The sequence below is a fragment of the Hyperolius riggenbachi genome, chromosome 2, assembly GCF_040937935.1.
Source record: "Hyperolius riggenbachi isolate aHypRig1 chromosome 2, aHypRig1.pri, whole genome shotgun sequence".
Lineage (NCBI taxonomy): Eukaryota > Metazoa > Chordata > Amphibia > Anura > Hyperoliidae > Hyperolius > Hyperolius riggenbachi.
This window is the reverse complement of record NC_090647.1, coordinates 437122513-437141953: the sequence shown is the minus strand read 5'-3', so window position 1 is coordinate 437141953 and position 19441 is coordinate 437122513. Positions and strand designations below refer to the sequence as shown.

The following is a 19441-nucleotide window of genomic DNA, read 5'->3' as shown; positions in this document are numbered from 1 at the left end:
ACCCAAAAAGGCCCCACAAGCTCATCTTTGATGATACCAGCCCAAACCAGTACTCCACCTCCACCTTGCTGGCGTCTGAGTCGGACTGGAGCTCTCTGCCCTTTACCAATTCAGCCACAGGCCCATCCATCTGGCCCATCAAGACTCACTCTCATTTCATCAGTCCATAATACCTTAGAAAAATCAGTGTTGAGATATTTCTTGGCCCAGTCTTGACATTTCAGCTTGTGTGTCTTGTTCAGTGGTGGTCGTCTTTCAGCCTTTCTTACCTTGGCCATGTCTCTGAGTATTGCACACCTTGTGCTTTTGGGCACTCCACTGATGTTGCAGCTCTGAAATATAGCCAAACTGGTGGCAAGTGGCATCTTGGCAGCTGCACGCTTGACTTTTCTCAGTTCATGGGCAGTTATTTTGCGCCTTGGTTTTTCCACACGCTTTTTGCGACCCTGTTGACTATTTTGAAAGAAACGCTTGATTGTTCGATGATCACGCTTCAGAAGCTTTGCAATTTTAAGAGTGCTGCATCCCTCTGCAAGATATCTCACTATTTTTGACTTTTCTGAGCCTGTCAAGTCCTTCTTTTGACCCATTTTGCCAAAGGAAAGGAAGTTGCCTAATAATTATGCACACCTGATATAGGGTGTTGATGTCATTAGACCACACCCCTTCTCATTACAGAGATGCACATCACCTAATATGCTTAATTGGCAGTAGGCTTTCGAGCCTATACAGCTTGGAGTAGGACAACATGCATAAAGAGGATGATGTGGTCAAAATACTCATTTGCCTAATAATTCTGCACTCCCTGTAATGTATTGTTTCACAAATTTTTTCTGGTTTCATACACCATGAAGAGTAGCATGTAGCTCCATATGCAAAGTTAAATGACTCCCTGACATAGCCGGCCTTTGATATGAGCGACCAGAGCGGTCGCTTAGGGCGCCAGCTTCCAAGGGGGCGCCTATAGCTGGTTGCCTATACTGAGGGCACCTACACCTGATTTCCTATACTGGAGGCACCTATAGCTGGCTACCTTTACTGAGGGCACCAACACCTGGCTACCTATACTGGAGGCATCTACGCTTGGCTACCTATGGGGGGATGGAGACCTTCAACTGACTTCCTATACTGGGGGCACCTATGCTTGGCAACCTATATTGAGGGCACCTATACATGAGATCCTATACTGGGGGCACCTATACCTGGCTACCTACCTATACTGAGTCTGAGGGCATTTTGGAGGGGGGGGGGGGCGCACTGCAGCTATAACGCGTGGTGCAAATTATCAGGCTGTGCTATCATTCTAAATGGGGGAGGAGGCGGCTAACTGTCCCACTGATTGTTTTTATTAATATTCCTGAAAGGTTTTAACCTTCATTTTTAAGGGTATTCATGATAATGCACTCTTTCCATCCATTCGTGGTTATTAATAGTATTTTTCTATTATACATACATGGCGGGTCACGGAGATCTGAGCATTTGGCATGATGTGTCACGACATCAAAAAGGTTGGGAACCACTGTCCTAGGAGATATCTCAGGAGAAAAGGGGACTTGCATATGGGCCTGTGTATGTGTGTATACGTGCGTGCGTGCGTGTATATGCACATGGGAAAAGAATGAAGGGTGGGGGCACAAAAATCAGGTTTCGCTCAGGGCGCTGTGAAACCTAAGGCCGGCCCTGCTCCCTGGCGTGTTTCACGGCAAGGAGCAGCTTCTTCAGAGGCATATAAATGGGTTCATACAATTTATTCCTGAAGAAAACCATCTACATTATACCTGTGATGCTGTCACAAGGAACATGCATGCAATGTGCATCCCTTCTCCGTCCCTGGAAATAACTAATAAAAATGTACCATATCAGATAGACACTACATTTTGAAGGGTTCTTAACCTACTGACTGCAATTGATCTACTTTTTTGGACACCCAAAATCTGTTGGGTATTCTGCAAACCTTGATTACAGACGAGCAACAACAGTTAAGACAGAAACAGACTTTAACTGGTCAAAGTGACTTCTAATTCCAGTGCTGTGAGGTGGGCAGCAGTGAGGTTTTTGAATTGAGCCATGCAGTGAATCTTGTGGCATCAGTTTCATGTTGGGTGCTATGCATCGTACATATCTCATAGCTTTTCCCAAGGACCTTATCCAGTTAAGTGGACTTGTTGCACCAGTACTGTGCAGAGGGATGCAATGGTACTCAACATGTCAAAGCCGTTACATACATTTGGTACACTTTATCCACAATTCCCAATAATTTCAACAGCAAATACTGAAAGTCAGCTTCTCGCCTGTTAGCTGTATGAAATAAAAATATGTAAAGCGGTATAAATTGGTGGTTTTATTTAAATATATGGCCAGAGAAAGAAAGCAAACCGCAAATCACTTGTTTAATATACCCTTTAATGTTTTCCCCCGCATGCAGATTTTTTTTCTTCAAGTACTATTGACACACGAGCCATAACCACATAGCCAGCTTATGGGAGAAAATGCTTAATTGAAATTAATATTCTTAGTTGCATGTAATGCTATTTTTAGCCCTAGTGTTGCTCCAGCTTAGCCTTCATACTTGAACCATTATTAAGCTTTCAGGTTGTATAATGCTTGCTGTCAATACACTGCACAAGCTATATTACGTACTAGAGAAACATTAGCTATTCAATACTCTTGTAGAAATCCTCAATTAAACAAGTGGATATTGCTTCTCATTGGCCTCTGACAGAGACAGAGTAAAGCCCTTAATGATTGTCACATACTCCGCGTACCATGCTACAAAATGGACTACTGTAGACTTAAATGATCGCTTTTACACGGTTTAAATAGCTGTGATTTTCCTTTGTGAATTCCCGTAGGAAATCACATCCCTAATTCAAGCCCAGTACTTTAGTGTAAGGGTTAGAAAGTCCCTACCTATCAGTGTTATGTAGCACTGCTAGCCTGCTACTGCAGTTCAGTAATTGCAAGGCCTGGCAACATTTGCTGTGGTGCAGCTTTTAGAAATAGGCCAAGACTGCTGTTTCTTGATTGGCTGATTTGTTTGCAATCCAATGTAGCCAGTGCCAAATCAGAAGGGGAAGCGGACGTTTAAAAGTACCAGGGAGGTTATTGAAAAGCTGGTGTGGTTACAATTTCTTGAAATGTTGTGATGAATAATGCAGAGTATACTTTTGTTTTTACTGTTATTTTATCACTTCGCCACCACAGGTTATTTCTCCTTAAAAGCCAGAGCAATTTTCACATTTCACGCTCCTCCAATTCATTCGCCAATAACTTCTAATATCTCCACTTATGACACTGAAATGATCTATACATTGTTTTTTTTGCCATAAATTAGGCGTTCTTTGGGTAGTACTTATTGCTAACAATTATTTTATTTTAGCTGCATTTTAAAGGGAGTAACAAGAAGAAAAAAATTCTCAGTTTTCAGCCATTATAGTTTTAACAAGTTTTATTTGCTCCTTTGTCATGGTTATTACAATGTTTAAATTGTGTCCCTAGTACAATGTACCGCAACAATATTTTATTTGGAAAGTGTATTTATTCCATTTGCGTTTCTTTATATTTGATCAACAATTACAAGCCCTAATTTGCAAAAGTAATATTGATATACCCTAATGACATACATATTAAAAAGCTGAGTCCCTAAGGTAACTATATATGAATTTTTTTTTTCAAGCTGTCACTTTTTTAAAAAAAAAAACAACTATAGTTATATGATTGGAGGGAGAAATAAGAGGTTAAAATTGGGTATTTTTTTATTTAAAGGACTTCCGAGGCCAAAAAGATGAAAATTACACAATACCTTTTATATATCTGAATCCACGGAGGACGTCCAGCGCGTCCTCCGCACCGTACCGCCGTCATTGCTGCCTTTCTCTTTCCCCCCTGGCTCGGCCCGACCCCACTGAACGCATTCCGTAATGCTGCCCAAGCGTATGTCCGTACGCTGCGGGAGGCGGGCTGAAGGCTGCGCAGTCGCACTAAGGGCAAAGCGTACTGCGCAGCCGCGGCTCAAGGCGGCGGCCATCTTAGTAGTGGAAGCCTATGCGACCCGTTCAGTGGGGTCGGGCCGAGCCATTAGTAGGTGTATTTTTATTTTTGGCCACCAGATGTCCCCATACTATCATGTATACTGAACAGCACACCGTACACAGGAAGCAGTAAAGAACTGTGAATGACCATCGGCATCTCATTGATGCCAGATGATTATTCACTACTGGCTTTGTGATCTGTGAATTGAAACACATGTTCCTATTTATCGATCAGTACTCTGCCGCGGGGTGCAGTGGGCTCTTAGGAGCTTGCATCACTGTAAACAGTGCGATACGTGTATCTACATGCGTAAATACACAGTACAGTGGTGCTAAATCGGTTAAGGCACTGGCATTTTACTGTTATTGTTTATGTTAGTAAATGTGTTATTTTTAGCTGATACTTCATACATACAAAACCTTCACAGGGATATGAGTGGAGAGAGGCAATTTTCAACGAGAGAAGGGGGACAATGCTTTTGAATTCGTGGAAACATTTAACAAGCAGGTTTTCAAACAGACCGTTTGAATCAGTAGCTATTTTACTGTCCATAAAATTATCAGTATACTATACTGCTGTAAATGACATACTGGCACTATAAAATGTTGTCGTCATAATATTTTAAACACACTTAAAGGGGCACTATGGCTAATCTTTTCATTTTAAGTCCCTTTAACCTCCTTGGCGGTAACCCCGAGCTGAGCTCGGGGTAAGCCGCCGCAGAGGATTTCTCAGGCCCTGCTGGGCCGATTTTCATATTTTTTTTTTTATAACAGGCAGCAAGCACTTTGCTTGCTGCGTGTTCAGGTCTAGCAGCGCCGATGCGCTGCTACCCGCCGCGATACACGGCGCCCCCCTGCATACCCCTTGCTATGCTATGGGGTGGATCGGGACTACCTGTGACGTCAATGACGTCACTCCGTTCGTCGCCATGGCGACGGGGGAAGCCCCGAAAGAATTCCCGTTTAGAACGGGATTTCCAGATGGGCTTGATCGCCGGCAGCGTTCGGAGGGGTGGGAGGGAGGCTGCAGGGAGGGGGGAACAATTGACCGCCAGGGAGGTTAACATAAACATTTGTATGTGTAGCATTGTTAATGTCATGTATTGTAACTGATTAAAAGGATTTTTTACACTGCAAGTGCACATATACAGCTAATGAGTCACATCGGCCAGATTTACCTTGCTGGCGCCGATTCAGCATAAACCATTGTGTAACAGGAGGCAACTGAAACTGCTCTTTGTATTGCGGATTTATTCCCCCCCCCCCCCCCTCTGGTCCGATCAGATAGGTTTATTCCAACTTGTAATGGCACAATAGTTAGCTCTGTGCAGGGTGCAGCTGCCATACAGCACAAGAAGGCACTGCACGGCTCTATCGTTCCACGCTGCTTGCTAAGGACCCCTGATTTGATGCTGGCACAGCGACGGACACCTATTGTTGTCTATTGCTGTGGTAACCAGCATTTGGCTTTTCAAGTGCGCAAAACAGTGCCGGAGTCAGCTAGCAGACACAAGCGCTATTGCTGTGTCCTGCTTATGTGCAAAATTATATTTATAATTATCTCCTTTCTGAAAACTACTTGGTGTCCATCAAAAACGATCTCCCTAAGAGACACAAAGCAGGACACAGCAATAGCGCTTGTGTATGCTAGCTGACTCCGCTGTTTTGCGCAATCGAAAAGCTGAATGCTGGTTACCACAGCAACGGACAACAATAGGTGTCCGTCGCTGTGCCAGCTTCGAATCAGGGGTCCTTAGCAAGCAGCGTGGAACGATATAGCCGTGCAGTGCCGTACAGCGGCTGCAGCCTGCACAGAGCTAACGATTGTGCTGTTACAAGTTAGAATAAACCTATCTGATCGGACCAGAGGAGGGGAATAAATCAGCAACACAAAGAGTAGTTACAGATGCCTCCTGTTACACAATGGCTTATGCTGAATCGGCGACAGCAAGGTAAATCTGTCCGCCGTGACTCATTAGCTGTATGTGTACTTGCAGTGTAAAAAATCCTTTTAATCAGTCACAATATATGACATTAACAATGCTACACATACAAATGTTATTGTTAAAGGGACTTAAAATTAAGAAATTAGCCATAGTGACCCTTTAAGTACAATTGAACTAATTTACAAGTACTTTTTCTTTTCAAAAGGCAGTTGAAGGTGAGCTTTTTCATTTCAATGGTTAACCAGTATAAGAACAAAAATATTATGCACTGGTGGTTATCACAGTGTGTATTGTTTTTCAGTTCTTCCATAATGTTCCTATCCTATTGTAAGTAATTCTCCACCCTTTTAGGGCTTGATCCTTCACAGTTCCGGGCTCAACACCACTACCAGAAAGATGAGGAGACAGAAGCTCTGTTGGGAGGTCCTGCTCAGATAACTGATGAAGAGAAATACAGAGATTGTGAGCGATTCAAGTTCTGCTGCCCCAAATGTAGAATGGAAAACATATATGACAATGTCTTTGATGGCTCGGTTAGTAATTTTACTTCTCTTATATTCTTAAGTTTCTGATTGTGGATAACATACTTGTGGTTGTGAATGTTGCTTATCTGATTGGCTGTGTTGTCAATCATAAGCTGGTCGTTTTTACCTTTCCTTTGCTGCTAAAGCAGTGTTTGAGCATCAGATAGGATACAGTTTTAATGGCCAAGTCTGCTTATGGACAATGACATATAAGCCAGAAGAACAGCTGCCACTAGTAGACCATGATGATCACTGTAAAGTAGACCTGATGCTTCTTTCATTAAAAGAGAGGGTCTGTATTGCACAGTGCATATCTAAATATATAGTAATTTACTTTAAGGGGCTTCTTCTAGTTTTAATATCCATCTCTGAAAAATGCTTCTGTCTGAGGTACGAGTCCTAATCATTCACTCTTAAAGTAAACCTGAGAGAGGGATGTATATTTGCCTCGATGACCTATGGGCTCTCCAGACACCTATAGGCCCCTTATTGTGTCCAGCCTCCTTTCTGTCTTGTCACTTTACCCTTTATTTAGAACTCCGTGTGCGCTCTTTTTATACAGTCCCGCACAACTGTGTACAGCAGTCATCTCTAAGAGCATCCTGGGCAAGGGCAGTTCTGATTGTTCCCAAACTGTGCATGCCCAGGATGCCCTTGGCCACAGCTGCTGTACAACCAATGCGGGAGCATGACGCACGTGGGGGAATGGAATGGACTACGCATGTGCCAAATTCCAACCGGTCCGATTTGCAGCTAAGTTAGGGTTACATGGCAAGACGGAGGGGAAGCCAGATGCGGTCCGAAGGCAGTTAATCAGCTCTAATTGCCTCACCTGTGAATGTTTTTTGTTTTCTGAAAAACATGCACTGTTGGTGATACTTGAGGACAGAGTTGGGAAGCGAATTAGGTCATCTCCGCATTTGGGCATGGCCACATAGGGCCTGCTATTAGCCGGCTATAGCTGCAATGCTATAGTCCGCCTCCCCGATTTTGCTAGTATTTTACACAGCAGGTAATTTCAGCCGTCATTCGACTTACCCTGGGCCCAGCTGCCCGGGGTTGTACTTATACGTATGTTTGGGAAGCCCTGCAAAAAATGTCAAGAAAAATGTCAAGTTTCCTATACAGACGACTTGTAAAGTTTACGTTTAAAGTGAACCAGAGTCGAAGCACCCTCATATATTTTACCATATATATCAGTGGGAACATCAGAGAAAATACCTACCCTGCTCTCTGCTTCACCCTTCACTGCTCAGCTTGCTTGCTAGCAGCCCTGATAAAATCCCCAACTGAGCATTCAGTCTTGCTTTGCTCAGGAATCATTATAGCTGAATCATAGTAGAGACAGAAGTGTGCAGGCTTGGGCTTGAAAAGACATCAGAGAAGACAGACTCAGCTATAATGATACCTGAGCAAAGCCAGACTGAATGCTCAGTCGGGGATTTTATCAGGGCTGATAATAAGCAAGCTGAGCAATGAAGAATGAAACAGAGAGCGGGGTAGGTTTTTTTCTCTAATGTTCCCACTGATCTGTATGGTAAAATACATGAGGGTGCTTCGTCTCTGGTTCACTTTAAGTTAACCCAAAGTGTCAGGAAAAAAGTTAGATACTTAAGGCTTCTTGTCGTCCCCAACCCCACCATTTCTGCTCACAGACCCTCTGAACATATCTGAAAAGTCAGATCTGTTTTTTTTGGCTGCGCTCCCTGCAGTGTACAAGCACAGCTGTACTGCGCCTGTGTGAGTACGCTGAAGCTGTTTGTCCATAAACGGATCCGTGCTGCTGCGCAGACATAGCTGTATTTGCTAAGGCGCAGCTGTGCCGGCAGTGAACTAAAAGAGGGTCCTAACCAGCTGTGGTGTGGACAACAGGGCCAGATTTGTACTCTTTGCTGCCCAAGGCCACTGTCACCAGCTGCTGCCCCCCCCCCCCTTCAGTATAGGTAGCCAGATATCCCCTCCCCCCCTTTCCCTCTAGTATAGGTAGCCTGATGACCCCCCAGTACAGGTAGCCAGATGAACCCCCCCCCCCCCCGTTCCCTCTAGTATAGGTGGCCAGATTACCCATTCCCCCTTTCCCTCCAGTATAGGTAGCCAGATGACTCCCTTAATCCCTCCTCCCACCTTCAGTATAGGTAGCCAGTTCACCTTCACACCGCAGGAGCCATCAGTGTCACTCATTTCTCTGCTCGTCTCCAGTGCAGAAGCTTCCACTTCCTTTCCATCTCCAATGCTGCCCAAGTCCATAGCTGCCGGCCACAATGCAAACGTGCACAGAGAGCAAGGTGGCTGCTTCACATGCAGCTAGTAGCAGAGAACCACGGTCAGGCGCTAGCTTGATCTCCCTGCATTGCAGCATTTGCAAACTTGCAAATGCTCTAACAGTTTAGCATGCCTTGACCACAATGGCCTAAATCCGGCCCTGGTGGTCAAGGAAGACGTGGGAAGCCTCTGGTAGATCCAGAGGCTTTCCTCTTATAGTGTAAGTATCTAATTTTATTTTCGCCACCTCAGGTTTTCTTCAAATATCAGAGCCTGAGTTTCTGATTTTGAACCAGGCTGCACTCATTGAATTTAGGTGCATGTCTAAACAGTCTTCGCTTATCTGTTGCTCATCCCACAGCCCTATCATGTAATAATGAATCAAGTTATTTTATCTCTTCTTATGGCTTTCCACTTCAGACATGAAAGTCCCTTGGTGCATTCCTGCCATGAAGTGATGCCAAAAGATGCATCATCGACCTTGGATCTCTAAACAGAACTGGGCCAGCTTGACAGCTTCTCCCCACTGTCAGCCGCACACTAGTTTTGGCATGGTAATAGACCGTGAAATAGCAAAGAGGAAGAGAAAAAAACCTTGGAAATTAGAGAACATGGATTCTTTTATCTAAATTAAAAGTAATTATCTTAAGCTAATTTGGACAAACAGCAGATGTTTAGCATTTTTTATAAATCAAAAGAAAACAGTCATTGGTAGCAAGTGATAGGAGAAGCAGACACGGATCAGCATTTCCATGCTAAATCCTTGACTTTTGCTTCATTGCAGCTGTAAATAAGAAAGCTAATTGCACAGAGACTTGACGATTTGCAGATGGGCTTGCTACAGAAGAGCCGGATGTCAAGCTCTGAAATCTTTTCCACCTGGAATTTCTCTGTAATGGGGGGTTAGGTGAATAGATGTTAACAGGGAAAGGTGAACACTTACAGGCAAGCTTGATCTGAAAATCGGCAATTTGAGGATTAATTTGCTTTTTACCCCCCCTTGTGAGAATTTCATTATGGTCACCTGCACCAAAAGTTTACAAATAAAGAAAAGAACTACACTGCCTTCTGTCTGAAAATATCAGAGAGGATGAATTACCTTTATTGCCCACAGCAGCATATCAGTCCATGTATTGTCAGTGCAGAATCTTGCTCCAGTAAGCAGCATAGGTCTTTTAAAACTATTTTTACAGGAAGTACATCACTACAGGAACATTATTATTATTATTATTATTTATTGGATTCATATAGCGCCAACATATTACACAGTGCTGTACAATACATAAGATTACAGACAATAACAGGGGTGACCAACAACACAATACAGGTATTAAGCAATAAGATACACAACACAATAAAGGTAATAATACAGTGCCAGATCATACACTAGCGTGGTAATCCCAATCAGTTCACATGATTCTAGGTAGAGTGCACAATCTAGTATGATACACAAGGGGAGAGAGGGTGACACGAAAGAACGGGGGTCTGTGTGGGTTCTGCCCATCAATGGCCGCATTCCCACTAACCAATCGGATCACATTAATGCAATCGGATTGGTTAGCAGGAATTTGGCCGTTAATGGGTACGACCAATCATTTCAGTCGATTATGTGGTGATCAAAACCGATCTATCGGCCTTGAAATTGTTCTGTTAATGGATACCTTAAGCGTAAGACTTCCATTTCCGACTAGATGTAGTCAGAACTGAAAGGAATCATTGTTAGAAGAAAATGGTGAGCTTCTGAGAGGAACTGATAGCGAGGGAAGTATGTAATATGTATTTGCAGGTTCATCATGGGTTTATTTTAAATAAATGTACTCGGTCCAGGTTCCCGTTCTAGTCTATGAACAGTTCACACCTCATCAGATTTGTTGCCATGCAATGGATTCAGGTGTTACAACACAGTACATGTAGTGCGGTACTTCTTTAGTGCGCATTACAGGGGCGTAACAATAGCCCCTGTGACCCCCGCAGTTATGGGTGGGGGGGGCATGGGGCTTAAAGAGAATCTGTATTGTTAAAATCGCACAAAAGTAAACATACCAGTGCGTTAGGGGACATCTCCTATTACCCTCTGTCACAATTTCGCCGCTCCTCGCCGCATTAAAAGTGGTTAAAAACAGTTTTAAAAAGTTTGTTTATTAACAAACAAAATGGCCACCAAAACAGGAAGTAGGTTGATGTACAGTATGTCCACACATAGAAAATACATTCATACACAAGCAGGCTGTATTCAGCCATCCTTTTGAATCTCAAGAGATCATTTGTGTGTTTCTTTCCCCCTGCAGCTATCTTCCACTGAAGTGTCAGGCTATTTCTTCCTGCAGAGTGCAGACAGCTGTGCCTGTATGTAATTCCTCAGTATGTGAAAGCCCAGCCAGCTCAGAGGAGGATTTATCCAGCTTGTAAAAGATAATAGAACAGAGAGAAGCTGCACTAATCTAAATAACACACAGGCAGTGTGCAGAGAGGGGCCTGGATGGGGGAGTTCATAGCAGAACCACAACACTGAAGAACTTGGCAGCCTTCCAGACACAGGCCTGACAAGTCTGACAAGAGAGAGATAAGTTGATTTATTGCAGAGATGGTGATAGTAGAACGTGCTGCAGTAAGCCAGAACACATTAGAATAGCTTTTGGAACTTGTAGGATGATAAAAAACAGGATGCAATTTTTGTTACGGAGTCTCTTTAAGGGGCCCAGTTCTGGGGTGCAGAATGGCTGCAGTGGAGCTTAAACCGGCCCAAACCAAAAAAAATGTTTAATTCAAAATATTTATTTGCACCACTCTGACACATACTGAGATAAATGCTTATCAAGCATATGAGCATTTCAGTGCATGCTTTTTCACCCTTCTCTTTTCATAACTAGGATTATACAGATGGCAGCCATTATTTCTGAGCTTAGTAGGAGGTTTTAGATCATGGGTGTGTTTGTCAGCAGCTACCCTCCCTCACAGGGGCGTCGTCTATGTGAAATCTCACACAAGCTGAGATTACCTCCCCTGTTACATCATCAGTAGCAGCCTGTGTTTTGTTTGTCTCCTCCACCAGTCTGCCGGATCCTGTCCCGGCAATATGAAAGGAAGGGAGGGGTTCCTCCAATAAATGTAAAATATTTTATATTTGCCATCATGCAGCTGAAAAAAGGCTGCTATTTATTATTATAATTTAGAAAATAGATTTTATTTCTTGTATCTTGTTTTTTTAATTTGGGTCCACTTTAACCACTTGATGACCGCAGTGTTAAAGGGACTCCGAGCAGTGCAGAAACTATGGAAAGATGCATATCATTTTAAAGCTCTCTTTCTCCTCTTTCCAATGATATATAAACCGCCACCCTACGCCTTTTAGTTTTCGATATTTTTGCGATTGAAATTGCCGCGGCCGCGATTTTGATCGCGAAAATAGAGAAAACTAAAAGGCGTAGGGCGACGATTTAGGTGTTGCCAGAAAGAGGTGAAAGAGAGCTTTAAAATGACATCCATCTTTCCATAGTTACATTGTATTACACAGAGCGACTTTTTCCTAAAGTCAGCAGCTCTATTCTGCTGAATGGAGCTGCTGACACTGGGGAAAGTGTCGTCCTGTGTAATACAAGTAACTATGGAAAGTTGTATATCATTTTAAAGCTCTCTTTCTCCTCTTTCTGGCGACACCTAAAGCGTCACCCTACGCCTTTTCGTTTTCTCTATTTTCGCGATTGAAATTGCAGCCGCGGCAATTTCAATCGCGAAAATAGCGAAAACTAAAAGGCGTAGGGCGGCGGTTTATATATCATTGGAAAGAGGAGAAAGAGAGCTAAAGACCAGGCTCTTTTTCTGCTGTAGTGGGCTGTGCAAGCATTTTCAGCCTCCTGCACAGCCCAGCTAAGAAGTATGGAGATCGGACTCACCTCCTATTTTTGTCTCTAAGGGGACATGCTGCCGGAGGGGTCCGATCGCCGCTGTCACTTTTTTCCCCCTTAGCCTCATAGAGGCTCTCATTGCCGTCCCCCTCCCTCTCCTTCCTGCCTCCCCTCCGCCTAAGAATTGAACAGGATGGCGATCCGTCCTGTTCTCTGTCTCTCATAGGCATCAGCCTATGAGAGGACGGCGACCCCCGGCCAATTAGAGGCCGGGGATCACCGATCTCGTACAGCGCTGTACGCATGTAAACAAAGGGGATTTCTTTCCGCTTTCGTTTACAAGCAGCCTGCTAGCCGCGATTGGCGGCTAGCAGGCTAATCACGGAACTCCGTTCTGTGAGATGGCAGGGATCGATCTTAAAGTAGTTAAAGAGGAACTCCAGTGAAAGTAACATAATGAACAAAAGTGCTTATTTTTTACAATAATTATTTATAAATGATTTAGTCAGTGTTTGCCCATTGTAAAAATCTTACCTCTCCCTGATTTACATTCTGACATTTATCATATGGTGATATTTTTACTGCTTGAAGGTGATGTCAGTGAAAGTAGCTGCTGTTTGCTTTTTTGGCAGTTGCAAAAAGACTTCTTTTCCCCACAATGAAACAAGGCTCCCACAGTGTGATGTCAGCACCATGGTCCTGACATTACACTGTGGGAGGGGATTTGCCACAATATCAGCCATACAGAGCCCCCTGATGATTCATTTGAGAAAAGGAAAAGATTTCTCATGGGAAAGGAAGTTCAATCCTTGGACGGTTTCTCTTTAATACCATAACTTGTTCTGCCGGTGGACTAGACTTGAAATAATGCAACCAGTGTGGTTTTCTCCTAAAGAAAAAAATTTGTAGATTTAGCTTTAGCTCTGGTTTAACACAAATGTTAATCAAGCCCGTAAATGCTACATTTGAATGCTACTTAATTGCCCTGGTGTCAAATGACTGTTCATGGCAGTTTGCCAGTACATGAGGCAAATTAGGGCATTATGTCCATTGGTGTCAAAGCAAATGAAGTATTCACCGTCTAGAAACATTGCCAAAGTCATGCAAACGCAGGTTATCCAGTTGTCTACACTAGGCCTTCAAGACACCTGGATAAACAAATGCTGTATGCATTTTTTAAAAGCATTGGTGTAAAATAAGTACGCACAGAAAGCCCAATTAAATTATGATATTCAACTGCCAGGGTCTAGGAACTATAAATGGGCTTTAACCACTTAACGACCGCCCCCAGCCGATGGGCGGCGGCAAAGTCCGGGCCCAAACGACCGCAATACGCCCATCGGCGGGGGCGGCATCAGCGGTGGCTGTGCGGCGATCGCGTCATCAATGACGCGATCGCCGCCGGCAATAGGCTCCGCCCACTCTGCACGGAAACCCGCCGGCCAATTAGCAGCGCCGGCGGGTTTCAAATGCGGCGATCCGGCCAATCAGAGGAGTATAATACACTTTGTTATTGTAACAAAGTGTATTATACTGGCTGCCTCCTCCGCTGATGGTCACTCGTCGTGCGACCATCAGAGAGGACGGCAGCCATTAGCTAGGTGAAAGCAAAACACACTTTGCCCCACACAGACCCCCCGATCGCCCACCCCAGCCCTCAGAACCCCCCCTGACCACCCCAGCACACCAGCATCTGCACCCCACCACCCACCTAAAAACCCATCAATCACTCCCTGTCACTATCTAGGGACGCTATCCCCTAGGTTAGGTCCCTAACTGCCTCCTAGGGTCCCCTGATCACCCCCCCTACCCTCAGATCCCCCCCAGACCCCCCTCCCAGACCACCCCCCTGTATGCTGTATACAGCTATATAGCTGTCTTACCCACTGATCACCTGTCTATCACCCATCTATCACCTGTCTATCACCCCTTGTCACCACCACCCATCAGCGCAGACCCTAAACTGTCCCTTGGGGGCACCTGATCACCCACCCAGACCCTCAGATTGCCCTCAGACCCCCCCCTCCTGATAACCTCCCCAGTGCATTGTTTACATCTATTCTCCCCTGTAATCCCTCACTGATCTCCTATCGTCACCCCCTGTGTCTGCCACCCACCAGATCAGGACCCAGTCTGCCCCGTGCGGGCACCTAATCAACCCCCCACACCCTTAGATCGCCCTCAGCCCCCCCCCCCCCCAATCACCTTCCCAGTGCATTGTATTTGATTGTGCTGCAATTGTATTTGATTGTGCTGACATTCAATTTCATTGTGCTGACATTCAATTTCATTGTGCTGTAATTGTATTTGATTGTCCCGTGATTTTTTTGATTGTCCCGTGATTGCCCTTTGATTGGCCTGTGATCGTCTTTGATTGTCCCGTGATCGGCTTTGATTGTCCCGTGATCGGCTTTGATTGTCCCGTGATCGGCTTTGATTGCCCTGTGATTGCCCTGTGATTGGCCTGTGATCGGCTTTGATTGTGTCGTGATTGGTTTGATTGCCCTGTGATTGGCCTGTGATTGGCCTGTGATTTGCTTTGATTGGCCTGTGATCGGCTTTGATTGTGTCGTGATTGGTTTGATTGCCCTGTGATTGACTTTGATTGTCCCGGGAATTGAGTGCCCTGTGATTGGCCTGCGATTGCCCTGTGATTGCCTTTGATTGTCCTGTGATTGTTTCTGATTGCCTCCGATTCCCCACTCGCCACCACCCCCCTGTCACTATCCAAGTGATCTAAAAACAGTGAAAACTGTCACTTTTTTAGTATCACTAGTGTTAGCAGTTAGGCCAGTTAGCTAGGCCCCTTTGTAAGTGTCAGTTAGTGCTCAGCCCACTGCACCACAGTCACTAATTAGCGTCATCACTGTCGCTAATCAACATTGGTACTATATAGTATCTGTAAGTGATCATTACTGATCGCAGTCAGATCTATTAGGGTCACTAGGATCCACAAAAAAAAAACGCAGTGTTTGCCCGATCAGGCCTGATCGTTCGCCTGCACTTGCGTTCAGCCCGCCCCACCGCAGTGACAGAATTTTTTTTCTGATCACTGCAAAAAACACTGTACAATAGCTGTGGCACTGTAAACCTCAGTTTTGATTTATTTTTTTTATCAAAACTCAGTGAGCACAGCTTTCTACCTCTCAAATACTCCCTTTTGCTAGGTAGGTGCTCTTTTTTCTGCGTAGTCTCAGAGGAATACCCCCTAAATTTAGCAGCCCACCATGGCAAGAAAGGGGTATTCCGATGATGAGGTTCTCAGGTACATGGCCCAGTCGGATGAGGACGATTGGGACGCCTCATTCGACGAATCTTCCGGGTCAGAGTTTGAACCTGAATTGAGCAGTGGCTCACTGACCGATAGTGATGACGAGGTTGAGGTCCCGGCTAAAGCCAGGCGTACCACACCCCATGTTGTTGGACCGCAGGTGGCGCAGGATCAGCCTCAAGGGCAGCAGAGTGGTGTTCGTGCTGGTCTGAGATTTCATAGTGGGGCAGGCACCAGCAGCACAACATCTCCTGGACCTAGCACCAGTACTTCCGTAGACCCTGGTGAAGTGGCGAGCACCAGCATGGAAGTTGAAACTGGTTCGGTGGCACGTGCAGTAAGATCCCAGTCGCAGCCACCAAGAAGACGGGCCCGTACTACCCCTAATTTACCAGAGGTGCTGGCAAACCCAAATTGGCAATCCCCTGATTCCGCCGCACCCGTACTTCCCCCTTTCACCGCCCAGTCTGGAGTCCAGGTGGAGACAGATAATCTAGGATCGGCCCTAGACTTTTTCTATCTGTTCTTCACCCAGGATCTCTTGGACTTAATTGTGGCAGAGACCAACCGTAAGGCCACACAATATATAACCGCCAATCCAGAAAAGTACCTTGCCCAGCCTTTTCGGTGGAAACCAGTCCAAGTTTCCGAAATGAAAATTTTTTTGGGCCTTCTCCTTCACACGGGACTAGTAAAGCAGAATGTGTTGCGGTCTTATTGGTCTACGGACCCAGCACATCATGTTCCCCTGTACTCTGCTGCCATGTCCAGGACACGATTTGAGAACATCCTGAGCTTCCTGCACTTCAATGACAACGAAACCTGTCATCGAAGTGACCACCCTGCTTTTGACCGCCTCCACAAAATTCGACCCCTCATAGACCACCTGTCATCCAGATTTGCAGATGCTTATACCCCTGACCAGGACATCTGCGTAGACGAGTCCCTCATACGCTTTACCGGGCGCCTTCGCATCAAACAGTACATCCCAAACAAGCGCGCCCGGTATGGGGTGAAACTGTATAAGCTCTGTGAAAGGGCCACAGGCTATACATCTTATTTTAGGGTCTATGAGGGAAAAGACTCAAAATTGGAGCCGGTCGGATGCCCTGACTACCTGGGGAGCAGTGGAAAGGTTGTGTGGGACTTGGTGTCACCCTTGTTCCAGAAGGGGTACCATCTTTTTGTGGACAATTATTACACAAGTGTGGCCCTCTTTCAGCACTTAAAAATAGAAAAAATCCGATGCTGTGGCACCGTACGGCCTAGTCGCCGGGGCTTCCCCCAACGGCTCATTACCACCAAACTTCAACGGGGGCAGAGGGCCGCCTTGTGTGCTGACGACCTGCTCGCGGTGAAATGGAAGGACAAGAGGGAGGTTTACTTCCTGTCCACCATTCACGCAGACACGACAGTTGAAATTCAACGGCGAACTAAGGTCATTGAAAAACCCCTTGTCGTCCACGAGTATAATACTAACATGGGAGGGGTGGACTTCAATGACCAGAGGTTAGCGCCCTATTTAGTTGCCCGAAAAACAAGACGCTGGTATAAAAAAGTGTCTTTTTACCTCATTCAATTGGCAATTTACAACAGCTTTGTTCTCTACAGTAAGGCTGGGAGAACTGGCTCGTTTATTCAATTTAATAAACAGATCGTGATGGAACTCCTGTATCCAGGAGGTGCCGTGGCCCAACCCCAAGATGCAACTAGCCGGCTACATGGAAGGCATTACGCCTATCCAATTCCGACTACCCCAGGTCAACGAATCCGAAGAAAACGCTGTCGTGTCTGCAGCAGGGCTGGAATAAGGCGTGACACCACTGTTTATTGTCCCACCTGTCCTGACCAGCCTGGCCTATGCCTAGGGGAGTGTTTTGAGAGGTACCACGAGCAGGTACACTATTAGAGAATAGGGAACTCCACACACAGCGGTAGGCACACAAGGGTCTCTCAGTGCTATTTCACACTGCTGCGATGCGTTAGGGCAAAATGCCTAGCAAAAGTCACACTTTGCGGTCCCCCCCTACGCCGGAAGTGCTTGACTTAACGCTAGTGCATGCCTACGTTACTGCGTGGCTTCTGTGGCAATATCGATCGGCGCGGAAGTCATGTTAGTCTATGGCGACGCAGTTCATTACTAGGCCGAATGCTACTCTTGTGGTATTGCCTGAAGGTCTGTTTTGGACGATACGGTGCGGCGGGCTCGACCCACCGGATATGTCAATATGCAGTGTGAAACCAAACATCGGGTTTCCAGAGACCCTAATACACAGGGCTGCCAGAAACCTCTCCTTTCACTTGGGACAAATTGCGTAATGTATTTCGCCACAACTCTGTGCGATTTGCACTTCGCACATTGTTCCATGGGGGAGGAGAGGTTTGTCCTCGGGAGGTAAGTTAAAAAAAAACAAAAAACAGGTAAGCAAAGAAGTTAATGTTTGGTTTGCAATGTTAAGTTTTTTATTAAAAAAGTTCAAAGGTTATTAATGTTAATGAAGTAGTTGCTTTGCTGCTTGCTTGTTTTTTGGGGGTTTTTTTCTCTTTTTCCATCCAATAACCTTCCAGGTGGACCGAGCGAACGACTAACCAGCTGCAGTACTGATGGTGCATCCTGACAGAACGTTGCGCGTCTGTCAGCTTACACACAAGTCGGTGCATGCAGCGCTGCAGGACGAGATTTCTCCTCCGCAGTCAAAAAGATACGTTTGCCGAGGCATATGGGCCGAGGCGTGGTGTTGGGGATTCATATGCTTTGGCAAACACTTTGTATCAAAAAAGAACTCTGGCAATGATTTGTTCATCCACATCGATCGGTGTGAATGGATAAATCAGGTTTGCCAGGGCATACGAGCTGGTGGGTTTGGATTTTTGGGGCGGCAGCTCCTATGTCCTGGCAGACGCCTTCCCCTCCTTTTTGTATTGTTTTGTCTTTTTTTCTATCCAGACCGACCAATCAGCTGCAGCACTGATGGTGCATCCTGACAGAACATTGCGCGCCTGTCAGCTTACACACAAGTCGGTGCATGTAGCTCTGCAGGACGAGATTTCTCCTCCGCAGTCAAAAAGATACGTTTGCCGAGGCATATGGGCCGAGGAGTGGTGTTGGGGATTCATATGCTTTGGCAAACACTTTGTATCAAAAAAGAACTCTGGCAATGATTTGTTCATCCACATCGATCAGTGTGAATGGATAAATCAGGTTTGCCAGGGCATACGAGCTGGTGGGTTTGGATTTTTGGGGCGGCAGCTCCTATGTCCTGGCAGACGCCTTCCTCCTCTTTTTTTTTTTTCAAAATTTTTTGGCATCCACATTGATTGATTGTTTGACGTTCATTTTTCCTTTCAGCCCACAGTGCATTACCCTTATGCCCAATATAAGGAGTATAGCAGAAACTCCTAATACTGGCCATACATGTAATGATTGCAGAGACCCTAAAATGCCAGGACAGACCCCACGAATGATGCCATTTTGGAAAGAGGACACCCCAAAGTATTCCGTGAGGTGCATGGTGAGTTCATAGAATGTTTTATTTTTTGTCACAAGTTAGCAGAAATT

At 45.3% G+C, this 19441-nt stretch overlaps 1 protein-coding gene across 1 annotated transcript in view; it reads left to right on the top strand.

Moving 5' to 3' along the window:
• The window catches only part of POLA1 (DNA polymerase alpha 1, catalytic subunit), a 463756-nt gene that overhangs the window by 231145 nt on the left and 213170 nt on the right, over positions 1-19441 (top strand). Inside the window, 1 exon segment of the mRNA XM_068269965.1 lies at positions 6332-6513. Coding sequence (XP_068126066.1) covers positions 6332-6513 — 182 coding nt within the window.